Source organism: Chanos chanos, chromosome 1, assembly GCF_902362185.1.
Source record: "Chanos chanos chromosome 1, fChaCha1.1, whole genome shotgun sequence".
Taxonomy (NCBI): Eukaryota; Metazoa; Chordata; class Actinopteri; order Gonorynchiformes; family Chanidae; genus Chanos; species Chanos chanos.
Window position 1 is genome coordinate 2,389,041 of NC_044495.1, and position 12,474 is coordinate 2,401,514.

The window sequence follows — 12,474 nt, forward strand, 5'->3', positions numbered from 1 at the left end:
TGCAGGCCCAGCTGAGCGGGGCTGTATTTATCTACATGCAAGGCTGGGGGACTGTTCTTGGTGTATTGATTTCTGGGGAGTTCGTTTAAAGATCTGTCCCTGTGCTACTTGCCGTACAGAACGAGGCTACAGTGAGGGAGTGAGACAGATAGAGAGAGTGTAGAGAAAGAGAGGGAGAGAGAGAGAGAGAGAGATACAGAAAGAATCAGCAGCTCTGAAAGCTGTGTGAACTAATAAAGAAGAAACCATCTCTGCTATAGGCCTAAAATCCCAGCATTCTGCACTGTCCTGCAAGTAAGGCAGACTTTTTGGGGTTTGAGGCTTGAATTCAGCGAATGGGAATGATTTTTGGATTAGAACACAGCACTGTATGTCAGCCAACAGGAAAAGCTTTGTTTCAGGTGCTTCTCACATACATCCCTTGGCAGAATGCATTGGCTTTGGCCATAGCGTGACTCCCTTGCCTTTGGCAAGCCCTCTCACTACTGCACCAAGCCCTATCTGAGCCAGTAACGTGTACTTGATTGGCTTAAACCATAGAGAAGTTTTGCATGCGAATGGAGTCTAATTGGTTTGACCCAGACTAACCCCCACCAGAAATCCAACAGACGTAATACTCTTTGAGTTGCACAGTCAACCCGCTCCCTTCATCCAGCAGGACTGGGCATTGTGGAGCGGCCCTGGTATGGAACTGGGCAGCTTCTCTAACACTCACAGTGTGTGTTTGGATGAGCCCAGACACCAACACGGCACAGAAATGGACGAGACTACAGCACAGCACCGGGTGCAGCGGGATCCTCTTGGATTTGAAAACTACAGCCACTTTGACCATCTCATCCTGTTTCATGCTTGGGAAGAGCATTAGCATACACAAAGGCTACTTTAGAGTACTCTATAGAACAGAGCAGAGCAACTCTACAAAGAACTTCAACAAAGTAATGGTCTTTGAAAGGGAAAAAGACACTATTTTTACAGGTGAACGTGGCTATTAGGCTGTTATTGCCTGCATATGTGTCACCTAAATTTATACATGCACACTATCCCACTATGTACACATACACACCACACATAGTCTGTATCAACATAGACACGTTAAAATACACCATAAAGTAGCACACATAAAACTGCCCATAAGAAGAAAGGGTGAAAAATTCTGGAAGAAATGTCTTTCCAGGTGACCCTCTAATGATTTCCACAGCAGTAGCCATAAGTGTAATATATGTGGGCTCAAACAAATTACATTAATCAAACAGAGTCATTTTAAAGAGAAGAGAATGGGTCCCTCTCAGGCAGATAACGCCAAGGAGCCCTGCAAAGACTCTTAACTGGTCACATCTGGCTGTATTTTATACGCAAATCAGCCTCTACTAAATCTAGATAAAACTCACTGACTCGTGATCAGCGCAATGATCTTCATACATCTAAATTTATATGCTAATCGGAATCCGTCAAGCATTTAACACATTCCTCTGCATCTGAGGGCAAGCACTGTCACGTCCTGCAACAACCCCCCACCATAAACTCTCTATCTATCTATCTATCTATCTATCTATCTATCTATCTATCTGTCTATCTATCTATCTATCTATCTATCTATCTATCTATCTATCTATCTATCTATCTATCTATCTGTCTGTCTATCTATCTGTCTGTCTGTCTATCTGTCTATCTATCTATCTATCTATCTGTCTGTCTATCTATCTGCCTGTTTGTCTATCTATCTATCTATCTGCTTGTTTGTCTGTCTGTCTATCTATCTATGTATCTATCTATCTGCCTGTTTGTCTGCCTATCTATCTATCTTTCTGTCTGTCTGTGTGCCCGTCTATCTATCTATCTATCTATCTATCTATCTATCTATCTATCTATCTATCTATCTATCTATCTATCTATCTATCAGTGCTCTCCCCAGTCTCTGGGTCTGGTCATGTTCTCTGGCAGTCTTGGTGAAGTGGTGGCATGCTGGGCATCTTGGCGTCTCTGAGATGCCGCGTGTTTGCAGTGTCTGCGTGTTACCTGCGCGGTGTCTGCGCAGTATCCTGCAGTAAAGCAGATGGACGGGTCGGTGCTGCAGCTGAGACAGATGGCCCAATGTTGTCTCAGAGGCCCAAGCCTAGGCCCAATCGCGGACACGCTCGCCTTAACCACATCCAGCTACATCACCTCCCCACCAGGACCAAGCACCACAAACCCACACCATTAAACTCAAGTGACAACTGACCCACAACAAGTACAGCACTCAACCCATTCCATTCACACAACCTCAGTTTTAAACCAACTCAGCTTACACAACAACACCAGCAAATCGGCTAAGTCACACATAAAAGCTCACTCTCCCCACACACACACACACACACACACACACAGAGACACACAGACCACAGTGGTATGCCGACTTCACATGCAAAATCATATTATTTAACCAACTTATTCATTTCCACAAACACACCATTAAACCAACTTCATCCAAATATACTATCAACCTTTACACATACACACACAAGCATAGATCAAAATTAAACCTTCACACACATCCCCATACCCACAGCACTGTAGTGACTACCCCTCCAAAAAATGAAGGAAAAAAAATTAACCAAGCACAGATACAACAGCCACATCATTAAATGAACTACAAACAAGCACAATCAACACTACACTGCTAATCACCGACAGTCACCAAACTCACAGTGGCTCACTGAGTACTGACGCACGCAGATCTCATGCAGTGCTCATTCTCCTCTAGGCAGGTTACATTTAAAATATGTATAGTAACCTTGGCGTGCAAAACGTACAAAACATGAATGACAAAAGATCATTTAACCAACACCACTATGCACTCACACACTGAGCAACATGAGCAAGCAGCAAGTAACATCATGAAGCGGACCAAGTTCAGTGAAAATAAAAGCAAAAAAACAAACTAAAAAACAAACAAACCAAGAAACATGATTAAGACAAGCAACATTTCAGTGCAAAACATAAAATAAAATTATTATAATTATATAATGAATACATTAAAAGAGAGAAAGAAAGAATAATAACATAAACATTGAATTCAATTCAGCAGAACTGATTTTGGCTTTTGATGATTTTTTTTCCTTCCTTACCTTTGGTTATAAAGAGCGTGTGCGTCACGCCCGTGACTCGTCTCGAGGTCGTATTGCTGTGGCATTCTCCACGCGCCGCATTTGGCGTACTTATCTTCACTATTAACTTGGGCCTTTGATAAATTCATTCTACAACAAAGGGAGAGCAAGAGAGGAATAGGGTGGGTATCAGAGAGATGGGCTGAGGAATGTTCATGAAGACCGGTGCCATTTAGTTCTTACTGACAGTGATGTAGTCTCCCTCGCCACGGGACCCGCTTTTTTACGGCATTCTTTAACGGATCTGTTTAACGGCCGACGCCGAGAGTGGAGAAAAGGGAGCGCCGGATTCTTTTGTTAATGTCTAACGTTAATTGAAACCCGCCTAGACTTTTTTATTCTTATTATTTAACTGTTCGGCCTCATCATTCTTGTATGGCAGTGTTTAAATCAGGCAGCGTTTAAATCGCGACTGAGTTTGAGGCGACAGATCAAAGCAAAGAGTTGGGATGACCCAGTGGGTCGTAATCTATGAAAGCCACATAGACACACAAGCTCGCTTTCACACTCTCGCATATGTATATATATACATACACATACATGTTTCCCCGAACCACAGAGAGCACACACTTGCCTACGAAAAAACCGACCGCCAGTCTGACCTGACGTCACGGGTGCATGTGTGTGTGTGTGTGTGTGAGGGAGAGAGAGAGAGAGACTGTTAAATACCCTACATTTATGATTTCCAGGAAAATATCCCTGATGAAAGGGTGTACTCAAATAGTGTGTCAGCTCTCTCTTTTTTCTCACACGTATGAGCCTAAGTCCGGTAATAAACTATACATTTATACATATACTCATTCAAACCATTTTAATATTACACAGGCCACACAAAATGATGTGAATGTTATCTCACACAATGGACCAACTGAATGATGTCTGAAAATATGTGTAGCAAATTTATGAAAATGAGATGATCGTGTCTCATGCTTTGTTTGCGCAACAAAATGTTTAAGCTAATGTATGGAAATCTGTTGAGATCACAATGCTAAAAACAAAACAAAACAAAACAAAAAAAAATAACACCACCAACAACAAGAGCAAAAACAGATACTGGCCTCTGGAAGTTGCCGGAGGAGAGTTTAACAAACAAATAAGAAAAATCAAACAAAATAAACAAAACATAATAAATAAATAAATAAATAAAAAAAGTTAAAGTGTTTGCAGGGTGGTTAAAGCTGCAGAGTGGTTTAGAGCTGATTTTTAAAATGGCTGTGAAGAGAGGGATTTAAATACTACACTGTGTGTGTATGTCTGAGCAGAGTCTGTGCATGTGGAGGGCTGTACCTGTGTGTGGTGTGAGCAGAGGGGAGCAGTGTGAGAGAGTGTGTGTACCTCTCCTACAGTCTGTCTAATTAAGAGAGGAGGCTTCCTAATTCTGCCTTTCTGTTCCATCTCAGCGGACATGTTCAATGTCATTAGGCACACAACGCCTAGCTCCTACTCCACTCTGAGTAATGAACCTAATCACTGCACTAATACCCTGCTCTACTGCCTGTCTGAGGGACCACACTACTGCATGGCACTCTGTCCTTCCCTGTCTGTCTGTCTCTCCCTCTCTACCTCTCTTTCTTTCTTCCTTCATTAATCTCTCCCTTCTCCCAGTCTCCTCCGACTACTCTCATTCACCTCATCCAAGAGAAGCTGTGCATAACTCTCTCCCTCTCCCTCTTACACTCCCTCTTCCCTTGTTTCTTTTCTCCCCCCTCAGGCCTTGTAAAACAGAATGACATATTACTTTCAACAACATAAAAAATGGACCGTGTGTGTTTTTTTGTTTGTTTGGGTTTTTTTTTGGCATTTTGTCATAAAATCCATTTTTAGAGAAATTTCTACTCTGGGGGAAAAGTATTTTTTGTGAAAGCATGAAATATTGATTTAATTAAACAAAACAATAAAAACAAATGCTAAGTAACTGCAATTCATCGTTTTAGAAAATACTAATACAAGGTGGTATGAGTAAATGTCAGCAGTTCTTTAATTGTGTAATTATTTGCTGCAATCACAGCTAATTTCCTGCTAATTTTAAGCATAGGGGAGGAAAGCTAGGCATGAGTGTGCGTCTGAGGACAGTGCGTGTGTGTGTGTGTGTGTTTACTACACAAACAGAGCCTGGGCTGGTCTGGGGTGTGTTTGTGTTTGTGGGATGCACAGGGCTGGGCGCTGGGCTGTGTTAGCGATGGAGCTGTCTATCAGAGTTTAGTGGAAAAAGGCAGCAGACGTAATGTGTTCGCTTTAGTTCCAGTCGAGTGAACAGATGAATCGATAAGCTCTGCAGACACAAGCTCTTCAACATTATACTGGACATGTGGACTTGTCCTGCTGCACTTTCAAGCTCGCCTTCTCTCTCTCTCTCTGTCTCTCTATTTCTTGCTCTTTCTCTTTTTCACTTCTTGAGCAATCTCTTTTTCAAAAATGTTTCAAACGTTAAATCCATAAAATGGTATTCAGAGTATGTAACAGGAGTTTAGAATGCACCATCTCTCTTAACAAACATGGAAAACAACATCAAAAGCCAACAAACTTGTGTATTTACATGCAATACTGAACACTGGTAAATTTGGAGGCAGGCAAAGATAAAACATGAAAAACAGGATTTTTTTATCAGTACATTTGCAAAATGTTGTTTTTTCCCCTATATCACTGTACTAATAAAGCAATGTTTTACTTTAAATATATTAAATCATAAATATTAAAGCAGAACAAAAGTGGCACATTTGTATTAAATATCCGTATATTCAGAGATTAATAGGACAAATACGCATTCGCATGCACATGCACATACACACACGCACACATACACACACAAACACACATACACTCAACCGCATGGGTTTCACACATACATCTCCTAATGTCAATGTGTTTGTGAATGTTTGTAAGATGTATTCATCATCAAAGTATCTTGTATATCCATTTATTCTTTAATGAAAATAAATGGGTGAAATTGTTGATAAACTTGTTTAATTGTTAAATTATACTATTTATTCATTGACAAATTTGGCATGAACAAGCCTATGCTTCGATTTTTAAAGAAAGAACAGAACAAATTCTCCAGAGTATTCATTTACAGCACAAACACTTGGATTAATTCAACAGCACAATTCACTCACTTCACAAGATACCAGCACTTTGGTTTGTCTGAATGTGTGTGTGTGTGTGTGTGTGTGTGTGTGTGTGTGTGTGTGTGTGTGTGTGTGTGTGTGTCTTTGTGTGTGTGCACGCGCACATGTGTGTGTGTAGGGGTATGTGTGTGTGTGCTGTGCAACAGAAACATTTTATCAGAGGAACTTGGTCAGCAAAATCAGCTCTTTTCAGAGGTGCTTCCATTAAGACAGGGACAAAGCCCACAGAGAGAGAGAGAGAGAGAGAGAGAGAGAGAGAGAGACTGGGTGATAAAATGGAAGGACAGGTGTGAGGAAGAGGGGTTGGGTTTAGGATTAGCACTAGACCTAGAACTAAAGACAAGTATAAAACACAAAATGTAAAAAAGACGATGTAAAAAAAACAAACAAAAAAAACAGCACAAACACAAGCTCATAATCCCTATGTAGGGGGTATATAAAAAACTGATATGAATTTGTAATAGTCCACAACTGAAAAGATGGGTAACTCTAACTAAAGACGATTTATTAAAAAGGTTTGTTTTAAAATATAATTGATGATTCAAAAATCAAAATTCTATGAACTCTGTGACTCTTTGATTATTATTATTATTATTATTATTATTATTATTATTATTATTATTATTAGCATTATTATTATGTTGTTGTTGTTCTGGTATTATAAACATAGACATAGTTCCTTTAATTTCTAATTATAAAACCAAGTATTTTGAAAAAAATTCAAATACATGAATTCTCCAATAAGATAGCCATTGGGAAAGAGAGTGAGAAAGAAGAAAGAGAGAGAGAGAGAGAGAGAGAGAGAGAGAGAGAGAGAGAGAGAGAGAGAGAGAGAAAGCCAGCTGTGGTAGGGAGAATTAACCTATAGGGGTCTACCTGAGCCCATTTCATGCTCCTGTCAGAGCGAGGAGGTACAGCCTGCGCTTGGATAAGGATTAGCAAGCAGGACAATGAACTGAATTAAGCCAAATGTGCGTGTGTGCACACGCGAGGGCCTGTCCGTGCGTGTCCGTTTGTGTGTGTGTGTTGGGGGGGCTCTATGGGTATGGCTGTGTGTGTCTATGGCTGGTGTTCTTAGACTCGGTCGAGTGTTGCCTCTCCATCTGTGAGTGGAAGGCCAGTGATTGATTAGACAGGTGCCATTCTTCCTAACACACACACAGTGAGACAGAGAGAGAGAGAGAGAGCGCTACCCCATGGTCAGGACTGCCGCGACTCAAGCTCTCACCCCTCTGACAGTTGAGCCAGCTGAGTGGCCTCTACTGCAGGCATGTACTCACTAACAAACACACCAAACCACAAACACACTCATATTTACACACAATCATATAAAAGCTCACAACACTCAGCAGACGAGAATCCCAATGCATTCCTCCAGTCATGCGAATGTGTTAGTTAACCTTCGCTGATAATCTGTTGGAGCGATAATCTGTTCGTCTCTCACAGCAGAAGAGGCAGGGTAGGGAGACAGAGAGAGATAGAGACAGAGAGAGAGGGAGAGAGAGAGAGAGAGAGAGAGAGAGAGAGAGAGAGAGAGAGAGGAGGGCTGGTGTGATTATGAGAGTGTTTGTTGTCGTAAAGCATGTCTTGTTATGCTATGATCAGGATGCTTTTCCTCAGCCTCCTGGGCAGTGTGCTGATGAACGGGGCAGGTGGAATTTAGCGTGGCCCGGCCTGCGGCAGATGGACTGTCAGCTTTAATATGACAGAGCTGGCGTGGAGGTGACAGGCAGTGCAAAGCTTGCTTTTCTATAGGAACGCACAGCCTCCGCTGCACGGCTTTACACAGGAAGGCATCGCTTCAGGAGCATGCTTTACACAGGAGGGTAATGCTTCAACACAACAAATTACACAATGACGCATCAATCGCATCCACATAACCTTTTTTGTGAGACCACACAGGTTCAATTACACACCCTCTACAGGAACGCATCCCTTACAAAGGAACCCTCACACACACACACACACACACACACTTTTTATAGGAAGGTATTACTTCAGCACAAGTTACATTACAAAACATGAATTGCTTCCACCTAATCCTTTCTGCCAGATCATGCTTAAAAAGGAAAAATTAAACAAAAAAAATAAAAAGGAACTTTAGATAGAAGTGCACTGTTTCAGTCATACACTCGGTCTACCCCGTACACGGATATGATGACAAAGAGTCCACTGGCAGTGCACAGCTCATCAGAGTGCCACAGCGGACAGCAGAATAACAGTTTGTTCCTTTTGGTCTACTGAAGGACAGTTCTGAAGCAGGCACTGGTTAACAACACTGTCAGAGTTACCCAACACTTCAGCTCCTGTCAGGAACACACACACACACACACACACACAACAGCTGCTCTATCATGTCTTTTCACATCCTCACAGTCAGGAGCACGAAGTGCAACAGTTTGGTGGTAATTAGTAAAAATATATGCATTTATATAATATGTGTAATGTGTTACATATATATAATATAAGCCAAGAACAAAAAAAGACAAGTGTCTGTAGATGTTTACGAAGTAGCGGCACACCAAATGACACAGGGCAGAATTTTCTCTTTGCATCCACTACTGGGTAACCCGTATATTTTGCAGAGTTGTACGTGAGTGCATGTGTGTGTGTGTGTGTGAGGTCAGAGACGCATCAAGGTTTTGAGAATGGTCACTCTTGGATTACTGTCGTCTCACTCAGCTTTATGCTGCCTACAGACCAAGGTCTGGACGGCTTCTCCCTCCCTCTCTCTCTCTCTCACACACACACGCAGACACGAAAGCGCAAAAACACACACACACACACGCACGCACGAATGCACACACACACACACACACAAACGCACACGCACACACACACAACCGCACACGTGTACATACACACACACAAATCCTGGAGAGACTAAGCGTAGCAAATGACACAGATATTTAGAACAAGAAGAGACAACATTTCTTAACAAGCAAACACAACATCCTAAAGACCACCACAAAACTCTCAGTGATTTACCAAATTTACATGTCTCCAAAAAGATATTTAAATCAGAAAACAGGAAAGATTTGATTAAAGTTATTTTAATTCAGGCTAATTTTGACCTCTTTTCATGCCTTCACATTCCAAAATGATAAAACTACAAATGTCATTTATTTCATATAGACATAAGCAACTAATTTAATGAAAAATTTGATGTGACCTGACTTGAAAAAAAGAAAATTATCGAGGTTAAAAGCCATTAGTGTTAAAGCAAGGTTATGATGGGGAAAGGATAGGTTCGGTGAGAAAGGGAATGATCAAGAAGGTAGTGAAATATGCCCAGTTTCCCCAGTTCACAGCTGAATGCAAGACTTGAGCGGCGACTTGTGCCGTATGTGAGACGTGCGACTCTGTCATTCCATCCAAATCTCTCAGACACACACACACGCACACACGCACCTACGAACACTCACACACACACACACACACCCACCCACACACACACACACACACAAAGCATGATGGGGGAAAAGAGAGGTTGAATATTTTACTGTCAGTGGCTTCACATCTGTCATTCATTTCCCCTCTGTGCTCTGGCACTGTGTGACTATTTCATCATTTAACACAAGGCCAGTGGATGTGACGGAGATAAGACCAGCACAGAGTCAGCTAGTCATCATAACATGTTCCCTCTACAGAGAGTGAGTGGCTCACGCACACATACACACAGACACACAGACACACAGACACGCGCGCGCACACACACACACACACACACACATACAGTTGCTGTATCTAATGAAGCTCAACCTTGCGACCAGCAGTCCCGCCATCATCTCACCTGGCCACATGCAAATGGAGCTGCCTGTTCATTTGAAAAGCAAACCTGCCCTCTGCTTCAGTCTGTGCAGTACCCTCACACACAGCTTAAACACAGCCCGTCTCTACTCTAATCACTGATACAACACCGCTCACAACCTCACACTACACAACAGGCTTTGCATACGGACGATACAAAAGCAGCCGAACTTACGCACACACATGCACGCATACACACACATGCACACATACACACACATGCACGCATACACACACACGCACGCATACACACACACGCACACGCAGACACACACGCGCACACTCTCTCGCGCACACACGCACACACAAAAAGAATTTGGTGAAAAAAGAGAGTGCAGGTCTTTAAATGGAGACTATGGAAAGGCTATGGAATAAAAGCACTATTTTTATACTGTCTGATCATGCTGATACACATAGCTTTCAGATTGACCACATTTCTCATTGACCTGCTGTAACTCTATCCTACATGCTTTTACTCTGTTTTTTTTTTTTTCAACTTTTCTTTCCATTCTCTCTTTTTAAATGTAAATAACGTTACCGGGGAAGACGAGAAGTTGGCAAAAAAACACAAAAAACACAAAGTGCACACATACCCAAATAGGTGAAGACAAATCCAAATCAACAACACTGATATCGTGTGGTGTGGGTGTAGCATATGTTGATGGTTTGATGAGGTGTTGGTTGTAATGACGGCTGAGTGTAGCCTTTGCTTTGGATAAATGCTCTGCTCTGAGGCTCAGCTGGTGCCGTCCCTTATGAAAGCCTTTTTAAGTTCTCCTAAAAGCCAACACTGCCCTGTCACTAAACCCTGATGGACTGGGCACAAATCAGCCAAATTGACCATCACATCATCACTGCCTGTCCTCCTTTTTTGTCCCCCTCCAGCTTGGCGTATGTATGTGTCGCTTTCTCTGCTTTTGTGTGTGTCTCAGTGCGTGTATGTGTGAGAGAGAGAAAGAGTGTTTTCATGCAGCACGGCACCTGCGTGTGAATGTGCGACTGGTTCACGTGTGTGTGTGTGTGTGTGTGTGTGTCCAACAGGACCCGCTTATTGCACCTTTCAGACAAAAGACAAAAATACCCCCCACCACCAGGGCCCCGGTGCTTTACTGCCCCTGCTCCCTTCTGAAAGAGGAGTCGGCCGAGGTGGGGTGGCGTGGGGGGGTTCTGTCTCTTTTAACTGGAGTTAATTACCCTTGCTATGCCTCGGCCCCTCAGACAGGGGAAATGGCTGTGCTCTCTTTTAAACGAGTGGCACACTACAAAGACAATGAGAAGCCAGACAGGCAGTGATACACAAGCCACCTTTTCACATGGGAAACACAGACACATACACACACACACACACACACACACACACATACACACATACACACACACACACACACACACACAGAGGGGAAAAAAAAATCAGCGGTACACATATTGACATCATTTGAGGGATGAATTAAATAAATGATTTTATAAGGAGATTAAAAAGAATTTAATTTACGCAATCTCCCCCTCATTCTTCCTGATCCCTGCCTCTGGTGCTTTTTCCCCTCCTGTGCACAGGAGGAGAGAGAGAGAAAGAGAAAAGAAAAGAAAAAAATACAAATAAAAAAAAAAAAAAACTAAAATAAAATCATCAACTTTTTTTCTCCCACCAGCCGCTGAGGAAAAATGCAGCGATGCTTTAAATCCTGGGCGAGTGACAAAAGGTGAGGCACGCATGGGTGGACACAGGGAGACCTGGTGCTTTTCCTTTTCATGTCCCCGGCTCAATGTATGTCTAATATACCAGTTTCATCAATGACATAAACACACTCGTCCGCTTCAAAAGAACCCGTTATGAATGCGATTAAATATAAACCAGGTTTTTAAAATTGCTTTACGCTAAAATTTAAAAAAAAACCCAAAAAAATAAATAAATACAAATACAGGGACTCATATATTGTAGTTAACAAATAATTATTTCAGTTGAAATGGAAATTGAGAAATAAAATTGCAGTAAAAAATATTCCGTATAAAAACACACATCCGGAACACTGAAAAGGCTTTAGCTGCTCCTTCTGTATTTCCTTAGTGTTTCTCACAAATCTCTGACTCTTCTGCACACATTCAAACATTTATTCAGCAAACAATTAATACCCATTAAAAAAATTAAAACTATGAATGAATAAAGCAAATTCACGTATATCGAATTACAGGTAAATACAGCTCTTTTTAAACATGCACGTAGAATGTCGATTATTTTGCTCCAAATCATGGAATTGATGGAATTTAATTTTAATGTATCAAATGTGTCCTTTTGGCACAGCCCGGTACTACTTTTTAAAAAAAGGCTGATAAAAAGAAAAAATGAAAAAAGGTGTAATCAAAAAATTTTAAATCTGGCATTCCCCTGAAAACAA

The 12,474-nt window shown here is 41.7% G+C and overlaps 1 protein-coding gene across 4 annotated transcripts in view; it reads right to left on the reverse strand.

The window, feature by feature from the left end:
- Window positions 1-3,235, reverse strand: part of esrrga (estrogen-related receptor gamma a) — a 64,605-nt gene extending 61,370 nt beyond the window's left edge. For all 4 annotated transcript variants that reach the window (XM_030772919.1, XM_030772904.1, XM_030772912.1 and 1 more), the window contains exon 1: window positions 3,108-3,235. In XM_030772919.1, coding sequence (XP_030628779.1) covers window positions 3,108-3,235 — 128 coding nt within the window. The remainder of the gene's footprint in view (window positions 1-3,107) is intronic.
- Window positions 3,236-12,474: the final 9,239 nt, after the last annotated feature.